The sequence below is a fragment of the Lutra lutra genome, chromosome 9 (genome assembly GCF_902655055.1).
Source record: "Lutra lutra chromosome 9, mLutLut1.2, whole genome shotgun sequence".
In the NCBI taxonomy this organism is placed as follows: Eukaryota; Metazoa; Chordata; class Mammalia; order Carnivora; family Mustelidae; genus Lutra; species Lutra lutra.
The window spans coordinates 71,646,503-71,673,486 of record NC_062286.1 but is presented as its reverse complement, the minus strand read 5'-3'; the positions used below and the strand labels follow the sequence as shown (position 1 = coordinate 71,673,486).

At 40.1% G+C, this 26,984-nt stretch overlaps 1 protein-coding gene across 32 annotated transcripts in view; it reads right to left on the bottom strand.

Moving 5' to 3' along the window:
* NRXN1 (neurexin 1) overlaps positions 1 to 26,984 on the bottom strand; it is a 1,204,011-nt gene that overhangs the window by 432,245 nt on the left and 744,782 nt on the right. For 2 of the 32 annotated variants that reach the window (XM_047745962.1, XM_047745964.1), the window contains exon 1: positions 21,188 to 22,490. The exons of 28 other annotated variants lie outside the window; for them this stretch is intronic. In XM_047745962.1, coding sequence (XP_047601918.1) covers positions 21,188 to 21,446 — 259 coding nt within the window. In that variant the 5' untranslated portion in view covers positions 21,447 to 22,490. Of the gene's footprint in view, positions 1 to 21,187; positions 22,491 to 26,984 lie in introns of those variants that run through there. 2 more of the 32 variants (XM_047745961.1, XM_047745963.1) reach the window with 1 other exon arrangement.

The window sequence follows — 26,984 nt, the reverse complement described above, 5'->3', positions numbered from 1 at the left end:
TTTTCATCAAAACAAAGAAGCCACACTGTTTCATTATTATTTCAAGCACTGACTTTTCATATTTTTAAAAGTATATATGTTCGCAGTCCAATATTAATATTTAACATATTAATTAATGTATTATGAATATTGTACTGAAAGATGTATTGAGTTAATGTCAGCAGTTATTAACAAGAAATTTCAACTAAAACTATAAAGCAATTTTAGCAGCAATTGCCTTAAATGATGAATTTTTCCTCAATTTAAAAATAATTTTCTTCCTCAGATGTTTACTCAGATTATGATATTGTACTTGCTGTATCTAAAGACAGCAAGAACCTTAGCACATATAAAATTAGAAAGTACTTCTTTATAAGTATTTTAACTTCTTAAAATAACAGTTTGCTACTAAGTCAAATTGCAAGCTGGCAGCTGCAATCTCAAGCATATAACGAAAGAAAAAGAAAATACCAAAGGAAGACAGGTGGTTATGAAAGAGGACCTGAGACTTTACTATAACTGGAGTTTTCACATGTAACTTTATCTTCAAGCACGATTTGGCATTGCTTACATATAGTTGTTTCTGTGTCCATTAAGTTTTTAGTGTTAGAATTATGTAGAATTGATACTATCACAGAAAATGCTTTAAAACATACATTCTATAATTCTTGGACTTCCCTTTGATAAGGAACTTCTGTGTGTAAACATTTATACCACTTGTCACTCTGTTTGGTTCAGAATAGCCAGAATGCAATTTTTTTTTAAGAATTTATTTATTTGACAGAGAGAGATCACAAGTAGGCAGAGAGGTAGGCAGAGAGAGAGAGGGAAGCAGGTTCCCTGCTGAGCAGAGAGCCCCATGTGGGGCTCCATCCCAGAACCCTGAGATCATGACCTGAGCCGAAGGCAGAGGCTTAAACCACTGAGCCACCCAGGTGCCCCGCCAGAATGCAATTTTGAACATACCTAAGAGCATGACTAAAATTTAAAATGCTGACAGTATTAAATGTAACAAGGATGTGGAACAACTGGAACTCTCATATGCTATTGGTGAGACTACAATAAAATCATCTAGCCACCTTAGGAAGCTGTGGGACACTATCTAAAAAGTTAAATCAATGCCTACACTATGTCCCAGGCTTCCTAGTTCCAGTATAACCCAAAAGAAATGAATGACTATCCACAACTCATTTAAGAATGCACATAGTCAGGGACGCCTGGGTGGCTCAGTTGGTTAAGCAGCTGCCTTCGGCTTAGGTCATGATCCCAGCGTCCTGGGATCGAGTCCCACATCGGGCTCCTTTCTTGGCGGGGAGCCTGCTTCTCCCTCTGCCTCTGCCTGCCATTCTGTCTGCCTGTGCTCGCTCGCTCTCCTCTCTCTCTGACAAATAAATAAAATCTTTAAAAAAAAAAAAAAAAGAATGCACATAGTCAGAGTACTCCCAAACAGGAAATAAACCATAAAGTCCATTCACATGAGAATCAATAAGTACATCTGGTATATCCATACACAGGAATACCACTCAGAAATAGGACAGAACTAACAATACATATAACAACATAGATAAATTTCAAAAATACTATGCTTAGATTAAGATACTAGGCAGAAATGAGATTATTCTTTATGATTCCAGTTATATGAAGTTCAGGACAAGAAAAATCATCAATGATGACAGAAGTCAGAATAGCAGGTGGGATGGGTAGGTAAGCTCTCCACTGACAGTTAAAACCATCAACAATCACAAAAATGTTCTGTGTCTTGACCCAGATGGTTATCACGAGGGGGCCATAAATGGTAAAACTTCTTCCACTGAACTGTGCACTTTATTTTATTTTTTTTTAAGATTTTATTTATTTATTAGAGAGAGAGAGACAGTGAGAGAGAGCATGAGCGAGGAGAAGGTCAGAGAGAGAAGCAGACTCTCCGCAGAGCCGGGAGCCCGATGCGGGACTCGATTCCGGGACTCCAGGATCATGACCTGAGCCGAAGGCAGTCGTCCAATCAACTGAGCCACCTAGGCGTCCCTGAACTGTGCACTTTAAATTTGTACATTTTATCATACTTAAATTATACTTCCAATTCTTTTAACAATTTTATGTATTTGTCAGAGAGAGAAAGAGAGCATAAGCAGGGATAGCTGCAGACAAAGGAAGAAGCAGGCTCCCCACTCAATAAGGAGCCTGACATGGGACTCGATCCCAGGACCTGGGATCATGACCAGTGCTAAAGGCAGATGCTTAACCAAATGAGCCACCCAGACGTCTCTATACTTCCAATTTTTTAAAGGGAAAATCCATAACAAAATGGGGAAGAAAGGATCTTCAGTATGCTAGACCAAAGTTAGTACAAATAAGTTCTTATTTTCCTCTTAGGGTCTTTGCTCCAAAACAAGTGAAGCAGTCAACAAAATTTATACAAAAGAGAGCCTCATGAAGGGGAGGCCATGCTACAGCACAGGTAAACAGCTCAACACCATGGCTAGCAACAGAAAAGAGAAAGTACTTAACAACATTTAGAGGCCTCATTCCCTTTCTCTAGGCTGAGGTATTCTTAAGAACTGGAAACTCTGCAATCATTTTCTAATTCTAATTCTGTTACCCTTGTGGCACTCCTAAATTCCAAGACCTCACTGCACTGTTGTTATTAGCTTCCTACACTGCACTCATAATTCAGAACTGCTTGCTTGGTCAACCTTCTAACACACCTTGTCTTTTGTCATTTCTATCACAGTTATCTGACTAAATACTGGTTCAATATCTCCTGCCTGTGGAAATACAAAAACATAACTGTGACCTGCAGAGTCACGTGTATGGGATGGAGAATGGAATGAAGACTAAAAGAGTAATTAACAATAGAGAAAAACTGGGAAGTCTAGGAAAAATCTGGGAAATCATAGGAAAATACTAAGGTGGTTCTATGTATTACTAACACTGTAAACAAAATGAAAAGGCAAATGATTAATTGTGGAAATCTTAGGAAAATACTGGGAAATCTTAGGAAAATACTAAGGTGGTTCTATATATTACTAGCACTGTAAACAAAATGAAAAGGCAAATGATTAACTGTGGAAATCTTAGGAAAATACTGGGAAATCTTAGGAAAATACTAAGGTGGTTCTATATATTAATAGCACTGTAAACAAAATGAAAAGGCAAATGATTAACTGTGGAAAAAACGTTAGCCATGTAAACAATAAAAGCAGTAAGGGTTAACAACATTTATACAACATCTTTACAAATCAACTCTAACGGAAGGAATACACCCCTAGACAGGCTGGAAACCATGGTGAATAGGCAATTTGGTGAAGTATAATGGGCAAATCCACATACGAAGATGTTCAAACCCAGTAAAAGCCAAAAGAGTGTAAAACAAGTAAAATAATGAATTATCTTTTATTTTTTCGGCCTACAAACTGACAAAGACCAGAAATGGTGATGATAACCTGGGATGGCTAGTGTGCCAGGAAATGCACAGCACAGGAGATACTGTAAACCAATACCCTGGATAAGTGGGGGTAGAATTCACTTTGGCAATAAGTGCCAAAAACCTAAAAATAACTGGACTTCCTAACTTAGAATTTCTACTTTCTGCGCAACAAAGATATCTGTATTTAAGTATCACTTATGACAGCAGTGTCTATCAAATTATAAATGGAAATAATTCCACATCAAAATTAAATGGAAATAATTCCACATCAAAAATATTCCACACATACGGTCCAGGTAGATTATCAGGTGGTCACTAAAAAGTTATTGTTTAGAAGGAAATTAATATCAAAGAAAGATGTTTAACATATATTTTCAATTTAAAAAAGGGATGCAGAATGGTATGTATAGTAAGATCATATTTTTTTAATGTTTAAAACTATAAAGACAAACTATTAGAAACACCAAAATTTTAATAGTGCTTAGGACTATGGATTTTTTTTTCTTCAAACTTCTGTTTTCTAAATCTTATACAGTAATAACAAATATTATTTAAAATGTCAGTTATCTCCAAATGTCTTAAGAGTTTGACAGAAAAAATGTAAAGATACATGAAGGCTCTCCTTTTCCTTCTTTCGTTAACAAAGGCAGAATATTAAAATAAGGCCATGTCCTCATGCTTCAACCTTGCATCCCCAAGGATATTCACATTAGGAAATGCTTCCTCCCAATACCTTTTCCCCACCTCTCCCAACCCCAACACTATTTTCTCTCCATTTAAAAAAATCTCTGTAGTAATACAAATTAAGCAAGGAAACATTTAAAACTGGCAGCTTAATGGTGCACATAGGAGTTATGGTTGCTCTCAGTTCAAGTAAATTTTAATGAACAAGGTAGCTCAAAACCTAGAAGATATTCTGGAATTTCTAAGTGGAAAACTTGTTCAGTTTCTCAGAGCTTGTTTATTACCCTGGGAGCCCCTGGTTTAAAACTGTTCACAAAGAACGGCTTGGATATGGTTAGAGCCCTCGAATCTTGGGTAACTCATGAATAAAGCTAAGAGGAAAGGAGTACTAGCTGGGGAAGAAACCCAGAACTGAATATTTAACCTTCCTGGGTCTCAGAGTCCTCATTTGTAAAGTTAGTGATGGAAACTAGTCAATCTTTAAATTCCCTATTCCTACCCCAAGTTTCTGATTCCAGAGATATATTTGTCATCTGCATAAAGCCAAAAAGAATGAAGAACTATAACCCAATAATAACGTCATTTTAGAAAAGTATACATGATTTAGGAAGAAGATCAAGAAAGAGTAAGTTCAAAATAGATTTAACATTAAAAAAAAACACAAACATTAAAGGGGATGAAACTCAGAGAAAACTGTACAAAATCTAAAACATTATAAATAGGGTATGATGACACGCATACCAAAATAACATCTGCATCTATGCTTTCATGGTCAGGACACTTGGTAGCTCAGTTAAACATCTGACTCTTGATTTCAACTCCAGTTGTGATCTCAGGTCTGTGAGATCAAGCCCTATGTTGGGCTCCATCTCCCTCTCTTTAAAGGAAAAAACAAAACAAAACAAAACAAAAAAAAACAAAAAATGTTTTATAGTCAAAAAAAAAAGCCCTAACCATTAAAAGACTTTTTTACTTGGGGAAAAAAAGAAGAAAGGACATCTTAGCTTGCATTATAAACTAAAAAGAAAAAAAAAAATTCCTTTCTAAAGACATTGGGAATATAAAACCAAAGAATGCATAAATAGAAGGGCAAAAGGAGAATGCCGACTAAAGATTTTTAATTGCCTGTGTGCGTGTATCCACTCACATACTTAAGCAAATGACCCTCAAAATTATAACTATGGAGCAAAGAGAGTTGGCTGAATACAGGCAAACCCCATTCCATCAAAAAAACAGCTAGGAACTTTTAAAGGGAATCTGCTTCTAGTCTACTTCCTGTATGAATGCTTATTATGTATAACAATCCTTCCTAGGAAAAAGACAAAAGAATTTGTTAGTATCCTTGTTAATACTCTCAGGAGCAACTGATCACTAATGTGATATCAGGTTTGAAATACTTTCCCACACCACTCTCCTTGCATCCAAGTGACATCCTTGTGTTCTCTGATTATAAAGTAATCACTTTCTAATTGCTCATTAGACAATATGTGTTGGAGGCTTGCAGAACTGGTAAAGGCCAGCAGTTTGAAGATACTACTTGATTAACAGTGTGAAGTCATTCCTCAAAGAGTTGTCCAAGAACTACTTATGTTATTATCTCTCAAAGCAGATATTTAGAAATGTAAATTCTTGAGTCCCACCCCAAATTTACTGAAGAGAATTTCTAAGGGTGTAGCCCAGGCATCTGTAGTTTCAATAAGTTCCCTAGGTCATTCTGATACAGTCTAAATGTTAAGAATCACTGGCTTATATCAGCTTAAAGGTATTATGATTTTCTAAGTGACTGGGTTGCATATATTATTAACATGTTTTTATTCTCCCTAAATATAATTTACATAGCACTTTACAAACATTATGCCATTTATTCCTCACATAACATGGCTCAGTAAAGACAGGGACTGTCACTTTAATCCCATTTTACAGAGGTCATCTAGCCAGCAACTAGTAAACTCTAAATTTCATGCTTTTTAACATACAACAAATTTTATTTTTTTTGAACATTTTTTATTTATTTATTTGAGAGAGAGAGAGAGAGAGAATGAAAGCATGACAGGGGACAGGCCAGAGAGTGAAACAGACTCCCCACTGAGCAGGGAGCCCAATGAGGGACTCAATCCCAGGACTACAGGATCATGACCTGAGCCAAAGGCAGTTGCCCAACCAACTGAGCCACCCAGGAGCCCTACATACAACAAATTTTAATGCATGCTATCAAGACACTACAGAATGAATCACTATAGGTGGAATCACAGGCAAAGGGAGAAATATTTAGATGTTTCAGGCTATTTATATACCTCAAATATCATATACTGTTGACTGTAACTAGCTTTTTTTTTTAAAGATTTTATTTATTTATTTGATAGAGAGAGATCACAAGTAAGCAGAGGCAGGCAGAGAGAGAGAGAGAGGGCGAAGCAGGCTCCCTGCTGAGCAGAGAGCCCGATGTGGGGCTCGATCCCAGGACCCTGGGATCATGACCTGAGCTGGAGGCAGAGGCTTTAACCCACTGAGCCACCCAGGCACCCCGACTGTAACTAGCTTTTAAGTCAATTCCAAGTAACAGTAAGAGCACTGTTATTGCTTCTATATAAAGAGCCTTTCTAGGAATCATGCTATAAACACTTCTGTATCTTTGAGTATTTATTACTGGACATCATTATCAGGTGGTACAGGTACAACAGATACCATACTCCTTGTCCTCAAGAATCTAATCTAGGGGAATTAGAGTGCTGCTTTGAAAATGTAGGCAGTGTTTCTACAAACACATACCTTGAATGTATCTCAGCATAATCTCTAAACTAAGGTACCTGGATGGAGAGATCTCTGCTTCAGGAGAATGCTGACCATCTTGCCAGCTGGGTATCATTTTTCATACTATTATAAGCAAAATACAATCTGAAAGTGATACTGTCTTTGTAAATTTCTTTGCCATCATTGTGAAGAATCAAATGCCTTAATTATTAAGTCTTGACAGAATATCTCAATTTTCTAAGTGCTCTTAAATAATTCCATACAAGTAATTGGGGTATTTTAACTATATGTGGCTTTTTCTTACTGCTCATCTTAAAAAAATAATAATAAAGCATTAATTAAGTGAAGATACATTCAGCTAGAGTGCTTTCCCAGAGTTATGTATACTTTTGAGTTAGTTCAACAATGATAAAGAGAAAATAAGTTCATTCTCCAAGCTAGAATCCTCTTTTCCCAAAGATAAACCTTAATAAGAAACAAGAAAATTAAACCATCACACTAATAAAATATATTAAAAGCCAATCTTTAATCTTGACCATCTCACTGCAGGGATCAAGGAAAGGTTGTATTAACATGCCACTTTTGCATATTGCTTATTTTAAATAAAATTTACTTAAGAGACAGGCTGCACAAAAGGACACTCAGATCCTCTCCGAGGAAAGGAGAAAGCAAAAAATAAGTCTCCCTTGTGAAAGGCACCCTCTCAGGCAGGTGGTAAAGAGATACCTTTGTTACCAGAGATAGGAAATTACAGGCAAGAAAGGCTTTTATATATAACCCTTGTTATTTTTTTACTAATTTACTACCCCAGACCAAATTCTACTTAGAATTCTTTACTGACGGAAGCTCCCAAAGTTAAGTTTTCTTTTTCCTGTCAGTTCTTCACAGATTTACTGTCCCTTCACCTAGAAAGCATAAAAACTGCCTGACTTGGTCATTTCTTTATTCATTACTTGGCCCCAATTTCATTACCAGGCCTTCGTGCACACACGATAAAAGTTTGGTCTTGTTCTACTGCTAATCTGTTTCATGTAAACTTAATTCTTAGTCCAGCTGGAAGACCTTGAAAGGTAGAGGAAATATATTTCCTTCCCTTCATCATCAAATAAGCTCCTTTTTTACTTTTTATTTTCTCCAAATGGCCTAGATTCCTCCTTCCTTCTTCTACTAGCCTAGGAGATCTGTAAGACTGGGTTCTTTCAGTGGTACCCTCCCAGAAGCCCTGCTGAATCATGAGGCATACTCACCTCCTTGGGATTCTGAGGACAGGACACGGAGACCCTGTGCTCACCCATGAGCATAACAGAAGCAGCACTGGACTTTCAGAACCAGCATACGTGTTTAAGTCCCAGCTCTGTCATTTATAAACATGTGATCAAGTCAGCCTACTGAAAGTTACCACACCAGAGTGTTTCCCTACCTGCAAAGTGGGGTAAAACTTACCCAGTGAGATTTACAGGCTTACCGTAGGTATCATGTAAGACAAATACAATTTTAACAATTAAAAGCTCTACACATGTGAAAAGAGAAATTCAATGAGACATCTCAACCACTAACAGGATATGGGACAGGTTCCTATAGAGATTTGAGAGAAGGTAGGTCTATGCCTGTCTAATCCACTGGATGGTATAAATGGGGCTTAGGTCCAGAGAGCAGTGGTAAAGTGAAAAGAGATGTGCCTCACATTTCCTGCCTGCTGCTTTAGGACATGGAAGGCCTCCCAGAGGTATCTGAAAGAACAGGAGGCAAACATGTTGAATTTTAAGGCCAAGGCAGGAGAATGGATTTGATGGTCTTTTTCAGGCCCTGTGTCCTTTGGTAGTCAGTAAAACAACGTCCCACCCCAAGCAGCAGACACTTGATAAGTGCTATGGATGGATGACTGGTCTCTGTAGTCTTGGCACTTGTTGGAACACTGATTTGCCAGCAGAGAGTGTGGAAACCCCCACATTTTGGTAAAAACATATATACCTGCATATTGTGAATGAGGCGGCTGAATGAAAGAAATGATTAAAAAATCAGAAAGTCAGTTCCCTACATATCCGTCCTCTAGCATCTTCTCTTCACAGATGCAGGACTTTGAACAGTGAGGATATCAGGGCTTCCTAAAGGCAAGGGAAGGATGGAGCACTGCCCGCTCTTGGGGGGCTTTTTGTCTCTGTGTGTGTCTCTCCATGACTCAGGAATGTGCTCCTCTCTAGCGGCTTCAAGCCAGCGTCTCCTAAGCTCAGCGCTGTGTTTTATAGTTAAACTCGGAAGAGTCAGGTGTCTATAGAAATGGGTGTCTCTGCTGAAGATTCTATCTCTGATGTCTACACACCTACATCGCCATAGTGCAGACTGCCAAGGCACGTTCACAAGGACCCTGTTTCGTGAATGGCAGGCACTCCTTCGGAAGAGTGTCCAGATTCTCCAAAATACTACACTGTGGGATGCATGAAGGCACAAAGTGACTTAGACTCATATGTCTTAAGCCCCAGAAGTGCCAGGCAATGCTTTCTCCTTTCTCCAAGAACATTCTTCATTATCTATTATCCATAAAGCACCTTCATTTAGGGGAAAAATCAATCTGCCTGATTTCATAGATTAAACTTGTTGGTGGCACTCACATACCACACTAAGAAAACCTTGGGGGAGGGGCAATAAAGACAATAACTTTAATCTTAACAACTGCTCATCTTAAACACATCTTGCTGGGACTGAAATACTCTGTTGATATTATCTCAAAGCGTATCTTCACGCTCTGCTGTGTGGAAGTAATGGGTCACTCCGTGAAGTGATTCTATCTCAAAGTCTGCATTGTCTCAGGTGATCACATGCCTGAAATAAATTTGCTTCCAACTATCATGAAATTTTGCCTACTACACACTCCCTAAGATAGACTCTTTTTAGAAAGTATTAAAAAAAAAAAATCAAGCCTGGATATTAAGTTCCTGTTAAAACATTCACTTATTTTAGGAAATTGGCTAGCTATCTTTCAAAAATAGGTGATTAAATTACAGTTGCTGGGCAGTTTCATTTGATTTATTATTCTCAAATGCTTATGCTCTGTTTAAATGCTAGACTCTTGGCATTTGGCTACAGCAAGCAAAGCGGCCACAGTTAAAGAAGTGACATAGCGTTCTGGGCCAGGAAATACTGTTTCTCTTACTAAAACCTCCTTCAGCTGTAATATAGCCAGGTAAAGTTGGCTTTGTGTTTGCTGACATTTTCAGAGGCTGATTAGGCAAAAAAAACATAGAATCATTTTCCTAAGTTTCTCCTCATCCTTGCTCTCTCCTACCCTACTGTATCTTAAGGAGTCCTAATCTAAATTCAAAAAGAAACTTATAGAGGAAAACAAAGTCCCACAGTGAGATGCATCAAGAGTCTTTGGGGTTCAACCCTGGTACAGCTTTCCTGGTTTAACTCCCAAAGGGAAAGAGGGCATTAAAAACTGTTGGTTTTATGCATAATATCCTCCGGTTAATATCTCTGCCATCTTTTTTTGGATGAATCAAACGTCAGGAAAGAATCTCAATTTCAGCCCCTAGTCTTTATGTAAGTAATCCACCACGTCCATTTGGCATGATGAGAAGACAATCTCTTTTAAGACTCTGAGGACAGTCATGTTTATAACTAACTTCAACCCTTCCTGGATTTTTCCTTAATGGAGTCCAGAGCCAAGAAGACCCACTGTCAGAGAAAGGTTAATCTACTAGATGAAGAGCAGCCACAATTTATCAGGTGCTGTGCCAGATAATCACATAAAGTTGTCTTCACAACAACCCTACAGAGTAGAGATTACAAGCTCTACTTTACTCTTGAGGAGTAAAATTTTACTCTTGAGGCTGAGAAAGGTTTAGATATTTGCCCAAAGCCCGTTAGTGGATGCAAGTAGACCTAAAAGAGTAATCCTTTATCTTGCTACAGAATTCCCAGAATTTCTGTGGTGTTAATATAAACAAATAAAAAAATCTTTAAGAAAAATGTAGCTAAGAGAATCAAACTTCAAAGCACTTACCACCTTTTCTGAATGATGCCCCAACTTAGAGTCTAATTAGAAATAAGTAGAAGGAATGCTTAAATTTTTTATGTAGTCATATAATACTATGCATATATAGCCAACACAATTTGATTTTTAAAATATTTAAGGCTTCATATTCAAGAAACTATAATTAAAATCAGGATAAATACCCAAAGTAGTTCATTAATTGTCAGTCTTCTCTCTATACCCTGCTTTTAAAACCATACAATTTTATTTAACCATTTATAGAAGGATTCTTTTCATCTCATAAGACTATAATCACATAATCAGATAAAATGCAACTTGTTCATTTTTAATTGTAAATCAAGGCTGTACACACAATTTAGTCTATTATCACAGCAGATCTATCAATTTGGTGGGGAATGTATTTGCCAACTAGAATGAAAGAAGTTAATAAACATTAATAAGCATCTTAAATCAATCACTCCCTTACTCTTGATGTGGTGGTGGATACTGAGATTAATAAGTCAGTCAAAACAAATAAAGTGTTGAAAAAGGGAGTCACAAGGAAGCCTCTTGATGCCCTGTGTAGTTAAAAAAACACGTCGCTTAAAAACAAATTGGAAGATAAGGATGGGGCTCTCAACCTTCAGTGAATGACTTATTAGAAATTAAACAAAGTAAATCCAGATAGTCATCCTTGGTCCATCCCCTAAGTACTGCTGGTGATAAGAGCTGGAGGAGAAAACAAAATACTCAGTTAGGATACATTACATTTGTCAGTAGAAAAATGTAGGGGTTAAGGGCATGGGCTTCCGAGTGAGCCTGCTTGGGTTTGAATCCAGAGCCCAGAACTTTAGTTTTTATAACCTTGTCCTTTCTTAACCTTCGTGTCCCTCACTACCCTTCTGTGTAGAAATGGTAGATTGATAAAACCTACCACATGGAGTGCTAAGAATTAACTGAGCTGATATTTCGTTGAGGGATTAGAACAGCACCTGAGGTATAAGAAGCACTAAGTGATCAGTCAATAAATAAATGATGTAATTGGCCATTTAATACCACTTTTATAGCCCTAGTTCTTTCCCTGCACAGCCTTTTTATGGGGATGGAATTAGAAATAGTGAAATACCTCAACAGTATTTAAGTCACTTCCTTACTGTCAGGCAAGAGCTGAGTTAATTCCCTTTATAAAGATAATTAAAATTTTTACTTTATTAAAAAACAAAAACAAAGTTTTATATTTAAAAGTAAGATTACTGAGCCAAATGTTTTATTGCTGGCAAGGACAACCAGACTATTGTCACATATTTCAATCATCACAAAGTCACCCAGACAACCAATACCTTGTGCATATACAAAAACATAGGTTTTTGTATAAGGGTGCTTATCAGAAATCCATCAGCAGTGTTCTATTTTGATTATGGTATAAGTTGTCCACTGCAGAATCAAAACTTCTATTATCACATTTAGGTTAAGTCCCAAGGAGAAGAATAAATGGGGAAACCAAATACATTATTTGCATATATAACAGCATGTCCAACTAATCACTGTGCTGACAGACATATATTTATTGTTCATCTTATTCCAGCATATGTTACCACTCTGACAGCAACCATGGAAAATGACTGACACAGCATATTGCAATTTCGGAAATGTTAAAGGTACACTTCAAGGAAGTTAAGTCTAGAGCATTGAGGTAAGTTTCATTACTGCAACTTTGGAAAGGAGTATGTAGAAAATGATCAACTTTCAATGAGTATGTTAGGAATAACTAGTCCAACATGGCAAGACTCTTGGAAGTCAATGTGAAATTTCTATAATAAACCTTGTAGGCAAAAGTTCCTAGGTATTTAAACTTGTCATGCTCCAGTAGCATTTCTCTATGCCAGATTGAAACATACCTACCTGTCAATGAAAAGGTAATGACACACAGTGGCATAGACATAAACTAGAGCATTTATCAGATTAACAGAAGCAAGATGTTAAAAAATTGGAACGGGTAATTCATCAGGAAAACTACACACTTCTTTGAACATCCTGCTGCATACCCAAATAAAAGTGCTAACTAGATACTCTTGGAATACTAGGACACTGAACTTGCATATTTGCCCTGAACGCATTTTTTTTTTTTAGAACAGCAACACAATCGCTCAAAGTGATGTGCTTCATGCTCTATCCACCCTTTAGATAATTCAATCTTAAAGTAAAATTAGACATTTCAGAATCCAAAATCATCTCGGTTTTAAGAAGCGTCAAAAATACCACTTCTGTTTAGCAGCCCTGAATCCTGTAGTCATCTAGAAAAATATGTCATGATGACCAGATGGTAACTAATAGCCAAGACAGGCTGAACCACATAAATAATTACATGTACCAGTGTTAGTCCAGTGGCAACTCATATAATCAAAACAACTGTGCAGAACTGATGTCCAAGTCAGTAAATGTCACTGACTTGTATTTTACTGCACATTAAAAATCACTTCTTTACCATTTTTTTTACATGTTTTGTTTCTAGTTGATAATTTTCAGAGGTATTTCATAATACTTTTTCTCACCAATATAGTTATATGAAAAAAAAAACATGTACAGGAACACCAATATAGTTATATGAAAAAAAAACATGTACAGGAACACATTAAAAAACACATTAAAACACATTAAAAAAAAGTCCATAATGTGGGTCACATTATATAATACACTTAAACTTGAGATCCCATAACTAAAATGAGTTTAATACTTTTACTTTCTCTCTCTCCCTCCCTTTCTCTCTCTCTCCCTCACACACACACACACACGCACACATGGCTCCCAGATTCATATAAGCTTCATGTAAAACTTAGTATGTACATAACCACGTATCTTGGAAGTACACGGTAGAAATACTTTTCTACACTACCTCAGTTCCAGTCCACAAATCCCACAGATAATCAAGTTCACAAAAACAACAGAGCGGTTTCTTCTTATCTACCTGTATACTTAGTGATTAACACAAAATTTGCTTAGGGATCACCATCTTTCAGTCATAAAGTATTTTACTATCATTGTCATTATTTGATTAATAATGTTATTTATCACTGAGTATAATGTTTTAAGTTGAATTTGAAAATGCCCCTCATTTCTTAATCCATACCCATCTTACTATCTATCTTCAGCTAAGTATCAAAATGTAATATTAACTAAAAATTCTTCCATTGGAATGGAGATACAAATTTCACATACATAGTCACTTATGATTCTTAAAACTGTATTAGTTAACTACGTTTTCTTGACCAATTTTATTCTTAATAAAGAAACTTTTTTTTTTTTTTTTGAGAAGTGAATTGGAAAATGACAACACTGGCACAAAATTCAGGGCTTCTAAATTTAAATGCAGTATTAAAAAAAAAAAGAAGAAGACCAACCTTGCCTCTTATCATATTGTAGTGGAAAAGCAAAAGTACTGTGGATACTTATTAATTAAGTGACCCTGGCAGAATCATTGCCTCTCTAAATCTGTTTCCCTGTCAGCAAAATTGTGATCATAAGCCCTGCCAGGGTTATAAGGATGAATAAATGAGACACTTTACATAAGGACTCTGTGGAAATATATGCTTAAAATATAGCTGTTTTTACTAAGTTTTCTGTCTGAAACTTGAGGGAATTCATTGTTATATGATCAACACAGAAAAAAACCTTGTATTTTGTGAAGGAAAGGAATATTTAAAAGGCTGTTACCAATTTCTCTACAGGGAGATATTCTATATCCCACACAGACCCAAAAGAACTGGGCAAAAAGGCCAAGTAAAGGAAGGATGTACGTTTCTAAGAGATAGTCCTTGGGACCTCAGCTGAGTGGCAAGTCCTAGAAAAGTACCCTGAGCCTGCCTCCCCACCCCGCCATGGTTTCTGTGCACCTAAGTAAGCCACCTCTAAGTAATGAGGGGACAACTGGATGGCTGAAGGGACCTAAATACAGTATGTTTAGAATCAATAAGCCTTTGGCAAAAAACAACAGGAGTATGAGGATTTTAAGAGATTCTTTTTATCAAAGGGAACTTAGAATTCAAAGTTGGAAACAATCTTAGTCCAATTTAAAAATCATGTTTATGAATGACAAAACAATATAAAAAGCCGTGCTCAACATTTTCATTAAGGTCACAGCAGGTCAGAAAACCAATTGCACCTTTCATTTAGAAGAGACTCAGGATGTAGTGTAAAATGGGGCAGGGACAGGGACAGCTATCTCTAAGGATGAACAACTGGCTGAATCAGACCTAGAAGTCTAGTCTCCCAATTTCCAGTCTGTTTTTTCCACTTCATGTGTCTTCTCTCTGATATCTCCCCTAATTTTTTAAAATTTTATTCTATCATGGTAAGAACACTTAACACAAGATCCACCGGCTTAAAAAAATTTCAAGTGTGCGATTCAGTATTGTCATCTTAGCATAAGGCTATAGAGCAGATACATAGAACTTACTCATCTTATACATTTGAAACTTTATGCCTGCTGATTAGCAACTCCCCACTTCCTCTTGTCCCCAGCTCCTGGCAACCACCATTTCCTTCCCTCATTCTGTCAGTTTGACTGCTCTAGATACCTCATATAAGGGGAGTATTTGGGGGCACCAGGGTGGCTCAGAGGGTTAAGGCTCAGCTCAGGTCATGGTCTCTATGCTTGCTGCTCTGCCTACTTGTGATCTCTCTCTCTGTGTCAAATAAATAAATAAAATCTTTAAAAAAAAAATGGAGCAGCGGGGGAGCATTTGTCTTTCTGTGACTGGCTTATTTCACTCAGCATAATGTCCTCAAGGTTCACCCATGAACTGCAGAAGTATGGTCTTCTTTTTAAGACTGAATAATATTCCATTATCTGCATGTACTACATTTTCTTCATCCATTCAATCAAACGCATAATGAGATATCACCTTATATCTTTTAGGATGGCTATTAACAAAAAGACAACAAATTTTGACAGGATGTAGGAAACTGGAATGCTTGTATACTCCTGGTAGGAATGCAAAGTGGTGCAGCCATTGTGAAAAACAGAATGGAATTTCTTTAAGAGAAGAACACACGTACACACACACACATGCACAAAACAAAGCAACAACAACCAAAAAACTACTATATGATACAGTAATTCCACTTTGTATTTATCTAAAAGATCTAAAATCAGGATTCTAAAGAGATATTCACATTCTCATGTTGATTGGAGCACTCTTCATAATAGCCAAGATGTGTAAACTAACTAAATGTCTACTTTTTTTAAACAAACATTTATTTGGGGCCTATTATAGTCTGGGCATTCATCAAATCATTTATTCTTCACTGAGCTATAACTCATATTTTCATTTTATGGATTGAAAAAACAATCTTAGTGAGGACAAGTAGTTTAGTAAATTTATAGAATGCTAGTCAGTGGCAGTGGCCAAATTTTCACAGATAGGTGTCTGTGAATTTACTTTTCCAGACCAAGCTGCCTCAATAGTTTTTATAGTAGTTTGAATTTAAGTCAAGAAGCCCCTGTCTTAAACACATTTGTAAAACCAGACTTAACATCTATTTGAAAGAGACTTTATGTTTCGGTAGAAGAAATATATGCAACTCAGTGAAAAGCAATTGTGCAAGGAGCTCTTTCCAGAACATTAATATTAAAGGACAATATAATGTAATATAGATAAAATCCACTATGTTGATGTTTTTATCAGATCATTTCATATTGAGTCCCAGATGACTGCTACACATACAAATTTGTTTTTTGCATTTATGCTCAGAAGCTACTTGTTTCTACAGAACAAGTTTTGTTTCTCTGCTTAAGGATTAACTCTTTCTAACAACAAATTATAAAACTAAATTGCAAACTTTCTGATGGTCCTGCCTTGGGTACCCTGTTCCTCCTCTCTTACCTCTATTCTCATTATCCCAATTATTATCTGGCCTTCCATAGTACCTGATGCCCCGACACAGAAACACACATATACTGTGTATTTCTGAAGGAACGGATAGACAATCTAAAAAATAAATATATTAAGATTGGGAGCAACCAAAAATTACCCAAGAGTCTTGGATGACTAGGACCATGATTCAAAGCTTCTTCTAGAAATATTAGCTGACCATCTTATCTAAAATAGCATTGCGGTGATGCATATTTTTGTCCAAGAAGCCAATGTAAGAAAGAAGTGTGGGGTAGAAATGTCTATTTTGACTGAATATTCATAGTCCAAAAACTGTTTTGGGTCACACCTAAGAGTTAATTACCAGCAAATCTAAATTTTTTTTGAACACTAAGTGTATTGCAAGAGGTTTTGCTAACTCTCTTTGTTAGACAAAGGAGCAAACTTATGAAAAATAAACTCAGAAAAATAAAAGATAAACGAAACCCTCCTCAGCAGAATCAATGACGAGAGCAGTGGGGCATCACTGAGGTGGCCATACTCTATCTTAAAGTATTCACTATTGTTAATACATGTAGGAAGCAAAAGGCTAGGCTTTGGTCCTTGTGATAATTTCTTCTCCGAGATCTCAACCATTAAAGCACAAGGTGGACCCTTTCAGCTGCTCCGGGCTTTGGAACATGAAGCCTTGATTCTACTCCTCTCTTTGATCAGAGATTTGACTTCATTTTTCTGTGCTCCTGTGATATATCTCAGTTACCCTTACAAGGAAAATGTTATTCAAACTCCCTCCAAAATGGACAGCTCCTCTTAGAAGTTAGTGTATGTACAGAAGTGCCTTAGAATGAGAACCATTATACATTCAAGATATAATTATTATTCTTATATAACAGCATTGGGCTACTTCAATTACAAACCACACTTTTAAAATCTGTTAACATTCCCTTCTGGGAAAGCCCTTTTGCCCTTTAATATTATAAGCTAATCATGACAGTATAATTTCCGGAGCTCATATTTGTGGGAGGAGAATGGCTAGCCCTGGTGTGCTCGGTTGTATGATGGCTTTCTCTTTCTTTTATCACCTGAAATTACTGAGAGGCTCAAAGCTAATTTCTGAAAGTATGCAGAGGTTCTTAGGAAAGCTAGGAGAAGAGATGGGAACCCAAGCACTGCGCTGACATCATTCTATGCTTGGCACATATAGCCTATCACTAAAGAAATACTAACTGAACACACTGGTTTATTCTGAACTCTCGCTGGCTTTAAGTAGCACTCTTAATTATGAGAAGGCTTGCTTTTTATCATTTACAGTCATTCCATTCTCCGGTTTTTTAAATGAAAATAAAATTTTTATGGCAGTGTTCTCATCACTTATATTTTTAAGAACAAGCAAAAAAAAAAAAAAGGATTCTGCGGTGATCTCAAAACCTGCTTCTCATATGCATTTTTAAAAAAAAATCCTCATCATAATCTCTGCAACTGGGTCAGCTTGCATAAAGATGCTCAGGGTAGCCATGAGCGATTTCAGCACCCTGCAATCCTTGTAAGTGACACCTCATAATAGTGCAAATGAAGCATGGCAAGATGAGAAAATGAAGAAGAATGAACCTGGATAGTCAACCTAGCAGTTTTCAAAACATAGAGGATACACTCAATTTTATTCCCTAAAATACACCACACATGATTTTTCTTTTACACGTCCAAGCATATACACACTTTCTCTATTATGAGAAAAAAATATTTTACGATTCCAAGAAATTCTAAAACAAAAAACCAGCCTGGCTGATTTGTTCATCAACATATGTATGTTTTCAGTAGTCTGGGAAATTTTGAACTCAACCTCATTTACACCTGCCTTGATTTTCGGCTAGGAATCTACCGTACTGTCATTCACCTTTGCTCTTCCCCTTCACCCTCGTTGTTAGGCTCAAAGATTATTTCCTTGTGGGCCCTTAGCCTAATTAGCTGAATAGTCAGGCAGTTTATTGATCCAACAAATTCAACATCACCTCCTTCTTACTAGGTTTCTTCTAAGCCACCACCCTGCCTGCCCAGCTCTCAGCCCCTCTGCATTCCCACCTTACACCTTTCCATCCCCCACCTTGAGAAGATTATTTCATCCGTAATATTTCTTCATTGTTCTCTAGCCAGAGTTAATTCCCTCTTTTCAAGGAAGGTAAGGGATGAAGTATGAAAGATTCACAGCAGCTTTTCTTTGGCAAAGGCTGGCTACTGACAGGTAAGTTTGTTACTCGGATTAAAAAAAGAAAAATCAGAAATCTTCCTCCAGAAGTATGTGTAAGGAGGGTGGGTAAAGTTTCAAAAACAAATATGTCTGTACAATACAACCTTCAAAGGAAAGAGAAAGTTCTCTGACCCAAAAGAATAATATCAACCACTGTTCACATACAATTTTCTCCACTATCTTCTATCCTTTCCTTTTTTTCAATGATAGATGTGCCTAGTTTTTCATTCACATACGGAGACAATCCCTGTATTCTGGAGGGGAAGAAATGTTTGTAAAGACCAGCAGACGGCGCCTGACCGGGGCAGGAGCTGCAGTGGGAAGGGGAAAAGGAGTGCCGGCTCTGCGGCAGGGCCCCTTGGTGATCTCCTCTCTCGGTTTCCCCAGGGCGCTCCCCGTTCAGCTGCCTCAGCCCTCGGAAGAGACAGAGCCACGGGAAAGGAGAAGTTAAATGCATATGAGATGATTAGCCAAGCACTTCCCACTGGTACAATTAGGCGCCCCACCCCCTCGCATACCCCCATCTGGCTCACCTAACCCACCCACGCTGTCTGCCCCTCCTGCACCCTGACTTGCCTTCCTCCCACGGGACTCTTCGCAATTTTGAACAAAGGCAGGGCAGTGGGTGAGAACGGCACCCAGGGAAAAGGAGCAACAAGGTCCTGGAATACTGTGAGAAAGTGTTGAAAGCAGCAGAAACTCCTCATGCTTTCAAAGGGATCTAGCCTCTCCGTTACTTAGAGCTAAGAAGCCCAGGTGTGGGGCATCACTCCTCTCCAGCCTGGCCACTCTGAACTAGAGAAAATTCTTGAGAGGGACCTGAAGGAAGGAAGGGAAGGGATTCCTAGGACCCACCGTGAGGTGTATCTCTAAGCCGCTCCTAAGATGAGGTGTCAAGAGGATTTGTTCTCACTTCACTTAGGTTAAGCTATAGCTCCTCATATCTAACCAGAATTGTCCCTAGGTAGGAAGCCTGTCCCTGAGGAAGGGGCCATCCTGGTATAAGCAGCAGCTGCTCTGGGGAGAAGATTTACCTAAGGAGAAGGGCAAAGGACGTAAAGCTCAACCAAGTCTGAAAGAGGAAGGGGCCCCTTAGGGAAAGGTAGGGGGGTTAAGTCTCTACAACTTTCTCACCCTGCCTTTTCAAGTAGCAGACTCAGCACTAGGAGAGAAGAAACAATGGTACTGGGAAAGACTGACCAAAACAGTTTGAGGTTTTATTTATTGGCAGTTCAGGGAATCTGCAATAGGCACTTATCTGAAGATGAGAGAAACTTGGCCTTACATTGTTGGCCACTCTGGAGAAGAAACCTACCAACCACTCTGCTCTTTACGAAGGAAACGGGTCAGGAGAATAGTTTCTCTGGACTCCAACTTCTCCTCTAGGCAGCGCTCATGCACCTGCCCTCTTTGGGAAGCACTAAACTCTTCAGTAAGAAGGAAGCAGGACCTCCCTAATCCCAAAAGCCTTCAGACAGGAACCACGGGGATTTGGGATTGGGTAGCCAAACCTCTCTCTACTCTGTTTAAAAAAATAACTCAGTCCAATCACCAAGAAAGAGAAGTGTATTTGTGTGGGGGGTGGAGTAAAGGCACTGGTGTTCAAAAGTCCTCTCCGAGCCCGGTGGGCGGCTGCCCAGCACCGGAGAGGGTGCCAGGGCGACTCTCCTACCTTCTCCAATTAAGGGAAGAGGCGGGGGCAAAAGCAATTGGCAGCCTGCTGAGTGAGTCCTGGGACCAGCCGCTTCACTGCCACTGCGGTCTGGGCACACTTTGAAGGAATGTGCAAACTGGAACCTCTCCCTCCCCCAGGCCTGGGAAAATGGGCATAAGGTGGGGCAGCACATACAGCACAGACAAAAGGTTCTGCAGAGCCCTCCTCTCCGTGGCGCTCAGGTCCCTCGGCTGAGCGCGGCGCCCCATCCGGCCACACCGAGTGACCTTCTGGCTAGTAACGCCCCTTTCCCGCGGGGCCCAAGCGCCCGGCCAGGGATGGTCCTTTCATAGGTGCCCACATCTTTTCTCCCGGCACCCCGACAAGAAACGCCCCTCCCACCCCTCACCACAAACACCCGCGACGCCTTCCCCCAGCCCCTTTCTATTGTCTTCAAAGAGATTAGTGGCTCCCACCAAACACACCCAAATGCACCTCCCTTTCTCGCGCTCCCATTTCTCTGAGCCTTAGGGGCCGAGAAGCGAGCGCGGGGTTGAAAGGGAGAGAGGGAGTAACCCGCGAGAACTTGGCACCTCAGACCCACCGTGTCCGCCTCGCAAGGATGCCGGTGACCTGTAGATTGCAATAGGCACTGAATGATGCTTGCTGCTGCCATGGAAATGGTGGATGTGGTGCGCTCCCAAACTGGACGCCCCCCATGCCACTCCTAGGAGGCCGCTGAGGGTGAGCGGGACTATCCAGAGCAGGGCCAGGCGCCCCCCTGCGCCGCCGCCACCGCCACCACCGCCGCCGCCCCCGGGCGAACCCAGCTCGGCGCCGCACCGGAGCATCCTCTGGTACATGGCGGGGCGCCCGCCGAGGGGCAGCTGCCGCGGGAGGCAAAGTTTGGGGCACGGGGAGGGGAGAGGGCGCCGAGGAGCGGGCGGCTCTGGGTGGGCTGAGGGGCCGGCCGCCTCACCGCGCCAGAGCACCCATCCTCTCCCTCCTTCGGACAGTCTTCTCGGGGTCCTGGAGTCCGCCGTGCCTTGCACCCCAAAGAATCCGAAACATAGCCGATGCAAATGCAGCTGATGGGGGGCTTGTCCGGGAAGGCAGCCCCGGGGAACAGCGAGCGCGGAGCGAGCGGCTGGTCCCAGATTTCCAGGGCTCCAGGTTCTCGAGAGATACTCCCAAAGAGTTTCGGGCGAGAGTGCGTGCCGGGGGGTGGGGAGCGGGGAAATTGTTTAAAGCTCCTCCCGGAGGGTCCTCACTTCTACATGACAGCCATCCACCGCGAATCCACTAGGTAAATCCATTTAGCATTGTGTGTGGGGACTGGGGAGGCCACTTCGCCGGCCCAACCTCCTTTCAAGGGAGAAGCAGACCCCATGAAATCGAGGCACCCCTTCCCTCCATTCAGCCCCGGCCGGCTCCCCGGATCGCGCCAGCCTCCCCCAGGCAGCGCGCGGAGCAGCGGCGCGCATCGCCTGCTCCCGAGGCAATCTCCGCGTCCGCCGCCTCCTGACACTTACGCCCGGCGAGGGGTTCAGAGGGAAGAGTGCACCCTTATGAAGGAAGCGGGGATTGAACCAGGGAAAGAGAGCTGAGGAAAAGAAACAGCAGACGAAAGAGGGGGCAGGGGGAGAAAAAAGAAAAAGAAAAAAAGAGAAAAGAAAAGAAAAGAAAAACCACACACGCTGGCGAAGCGAGGGGCTCTATGCAAATCTGCAGTCTCCAAACAGCAAATCACTGAAGCTCGGATGCAATGCAGAGGACGAGCCTATGTAAGGAGGGAGGCTGGTCTAGCTTCCCACAGAAATCGCCCTGCTTTGCCTCTCTCAAGCATTCTCCACACATCAAAGGGACACGTGTACAGCGATGCGGGGAACACCTAAAAAGCAACTCTCCCTCCTCTGCCAGGTGATCCCTCCGTCTGAATTACAACGGCAAACGGCACCCTTCCCCTACCCCTATGGTTTAGATGTAACCAGTGTTTGGGAGCTCTTAAAAGGGAAAGAACCCGGCTCTTTTTATTGGACCAAACTTGTTCTGCCAGGTGTTCAAACCCAATCTGCTAAATATGGTTTGACACCGTCTACTCAAGTATCAGTTTTGGTGATCTGTTAATTACACATATTACTCATAACAAAGAGTCCTCATTCCCACTACAATACCATATCTCACATAAGGCAGTGGAAGTGCAGGGAACCAAAACACACGAGAAGGAGAAAAAAAAAAATGAGTGAATTTGGCAGCCAAGGAAGAGACAGAAAAAGAATGAAAGAGAAGAAGGAGACAGGTGGTAAAGAGGAGGAAAGTAGATAGAAACAGTGTGAATGAGATTGCTTGTACTTCAAACGTTTGGGGGATATTTAAGAACCCCCAAGATCCCTAGAGAAGCCCAGATGTGATGGTGTTTCATATGGGTGAAGTTCTGCCTTTCTCTCACCCTTTCTCATAAGGAAAATGGCAATGGGAAATAAAAATTCTTAAGTCTAGTGCCTCCAAGGAAGAGAACATATTTATATCCCGTGGGTGAAATGCAACATCTTTAACTGGAAGCTGCATGTCCTGGATGAGAGACCAGCAAAGACAACACAACCTAAGAGTAAAAATCTAGGATAGCAAGTGGAGCTGGCAAAGAGGACCACAGTCACCGGAGGCTAGCAGATACGATTTAGGACTATGACGGAAATACCTCCCCAGTTTCCAAAACATGATAAAAACTGTGACATGTCTAGTGGCTGGACATTTTTTGTCTTTATTCCTATTTAAAAACAGAGGAAACAACTCTGATAAAGCACTGCTTCTCAAAGGCTCCTCACCGACTATATAATCCCTTAGGTCAACAAATACAAAGTCCTGTATGGGGGCAAAAAAAAAATAATACCAGGAGGATTTGATTCACATCAGCCACTCATGGAAGTGGTGACTGAGACTTGTATATTGCCTCCTAGTTCATTCAGAGTCACGCTGGGACTCTGGTGGTCACTATGTAACCCCTATCCAGCGGCCAACAAATTAAATCCGCAGGAATCCAGTATCTCACATTCCTGTCAAGCTTATATGATTCTACTAAAAAATAATAATTCTTCAGTAGTTCACTGAATTGAAATGGCTTAGCCATGTTAGAGAATATGTTTTTATCTACTTAAATACACCATGTCTCCCAACTTCCCACAGCTGTTCAAAGAGCAACAGAACCTAAATTCAGCACCTTCCCCTGTGTACTGTTCCCAACTCATATCCCCAGGCCATTTCCTCTTCATTTTGTTATTTTTTAGCATGTGTATTTTAATTCATTAGCCAAGGGTTGTGTATATTCATTTTTAATATATCAAGTAAGCTTTAAAAGGAAAAGAAGAGCAAAATCATCCCAGCAGTATGGTTTTAAGACTCTATGTAATATTCTCATTGTGACATCTCATAGTATTACTCTGGACAGAGCCCTGGATTGGGAGGTAGGAAACCTGGGTTGCATTCTTGGCCCTACCATTTACTGGTTTTGTCACATTAATCAGTTAGCCTCTCCCTAAGGTGCTGTGGCTTCCTTTATAAAATAGTCATGTTCCTATCTTTCCTAACAATCCCATACGGCAGGAAGGCTATAATGCTATATTTAATGTGAGAGTACTTTAAAATATATCAAATCCTCCCCACAATTAAGGCACTATGTCTCTCCTTTCATGTGGGTCTAACGTATTTGAACTGGTTAGCCTGCACGATTCTTCAGTTCCTTTCCATTGATAGGAAATGTAGAGCATTGCATTTTTCCCCAATACCCTTGTATATGCTGTTGATCTGTCCTTGCCTCTCCAACCAGATGGTAGATTCCTGAAAGGGAGAGGAGTCAAGTCTTCATTTGAACTCCCTCACGTGCCAGGCATATGGGAAATGTAAGTTAGCCTCTTGGTGCATACAGTCAATTCTCACTATTCATCGTAGTTATGGTCTATAAAGTCACTACTGGACAATGAATTACAGAACACTCAACCATTGCTCCTAGGTGGTGGGTTCTTAAGGCCTCTGGTCAAACCACTTTCATCAGCCGGTTAATACATAACTTTGTTTTATGTGTTTTTTTCTTTTTTTTTCTGTTTAAAGACACCTTATTTAATGTATTTGGGTTCTCGTTAACACTGAACCCACTGTCAACCTCACTATAATTCAAGCCTAAGTAAGGCTTAGGTAACATAATAACCTCTTTTCTCTGAAAGGCATACCACAGGCTTCTTAAACTTAGGAATGTTAGAACTCCGGCACTACGGTTCAGGGCCATTTTAAACAGCGAAATCACAAAAACTGAAACCAAAGCCAACAAAAAAATACAAAAATGTGAAAAACATGCCACTAAACAGAACAAAAAAAGAGCACCTGTGCATAGTATGAGGCAGAGTGTTGCCTTGTTTGACCTCTGCTGGGAACTGGGTATTAGGGACTGAAATTCCTTCCCTCTCTGTATGTGTCTGTTAATGACCACCCTCATGCCACTATTATTGATTTGGGAGTTACAAGTTTTAGTGAAGGCGTGAATTCATATCTGGGTATAATGAGGATTTACTGTATTTGTTACTCTCTTAAAAAAAATAGAGAAGGATGGGGCTGGGACTTTGGAGAGTGATTTATATAAATTAAAAAAACAGGAGTAGAGTAAGTAGAGTAGATTAAGTAGTAAGTAGAGTAAGTAGAGAAGATTCTGGTGAACCTTCCCAAGAGCATTCATGAAGAAAACGCTCTCCTGCCTGTCTTATATTGTCTCAGGGCTAGGGAGATAAAGGTGGGGTTAGGGAAAGGATGGGCCAGAAATCTCGGTTTTACTGGAGTCTCCAGAGCTAAAGAGGAAAGATTTATGGCTGCCTTCAAAGAAGTCACTATAGCTACAAGATCCAGGCAGAACTTTGGGCACCTCTGTGACACCTTCGGGGCTCTGGGGTGAGTGCTGTGATACTGAGGCTGCAATATTTGTTACAAATGGTTGTAATTTGGTGGACTAAGGAACCACTCTCTGTTGAAAGAGGGTACAAAAGTCTCAAGAACAAACTTTTGCCTAATCTGGATGAAGCAAGTAGAGCTTGAGCTTACTCTTTATTTCTCTTGAGTTGGTCAGTCCTTGTGGTTGGAACTGCATTATTTAAAGGAAACTGAGGCAGCAGCATCTGACAAATTATTGTCAGTTGAGTTAGGAACTGGTTGGAGGAGACATGGTTGGCTGCCTGTCTATCTCAGCATAAACAGTGTAATATAAATGTGTGTTAGTGTTCTGTGTCCCAGGAGAGTCAGCTGCCTTCCTCAGGAATGTATGCTCCAGTGTCTCAGCCAGAATTACAGAAGCCAGAGGTAGCTTCTAGAAGCCTTGGTTATCATCATCTCCAATCACGATGTGGCTTTGCTCATTAATTACAAAGTATGTCAAGAAAAGGTTATTACTTGTGAAATAAATGGCTTGTCAATTGGTGTAATGGAGGTTAGGAATGGGTTCTCTTTCATGAAATTATTAACATTCAAGATCAGTGGGTTAGCCGAAATATTTTACAAACACATGCTTTGCTTCTCCTTGAATAGAGTTTGTGAATCTAAGAGGTCTTTCACCTTTTACCATAAGGAATGGTGCCACAATAATAGTAATATTAAGAAATAACATATTTGTAACTGGCACAAGTCTGAGACATGTAAATGTGTTAGCTCATTTAATCATCACAAAACCATAGGAAGTAGGTGCCTTTTTTTTTTCAAGATCTCATTTATTTATTTGGCAGACAGAGATCACAAGTAGGCAGAGAGGCAGGCAGAGAGAGAGGAGGAAGCAGGCTCCCCACTGAGCAGAGAGCCCTATGTGGGGCTCCATCCCAGGACCCTGGGATCACGACTTGAGCTGAAGGCAGAGGCTTTAACCCACTGACCCACCCAGGCGCCCCAGTGGGTCCTTATTCTGATTCTGACAGATAATGAGCTGGTCGCTGCCATATTTGCAAAATCCTTTTTGAAAGACATTTTTCATGTACCTAACAGAACCAAGAGCTGGAACTTCATTCACTTCCAGAATAGGCTATAAGATTTTGCTCCTACTTATTAATAAATGTCTGTTTCTGTAGCAGCAGTTGGTTTGCATTTTACATTCACTATGACCTGCACTTTCGGGAACTCTTGGAAATGATTAATGCTCCCCTGCCTCTAACCACTGTGGCTACTGAACTCTACCAAAAGAACCCAATAGCTGTGCATGGAAAATTGTCCTAGGCCCACTCACGGCTGATAATCTGTAATGAACAAGAAGTTAGGTAGCCTAAATTGGACAACAGCATTAAGAAATGGGAGATGGGTCTGACAGCTGAGAGGAGAAAAACAAAGGAAATGGAAGGAGAGAGAGGAGAATGAATGGAGAGAGAAGGTGCAGAGAAATG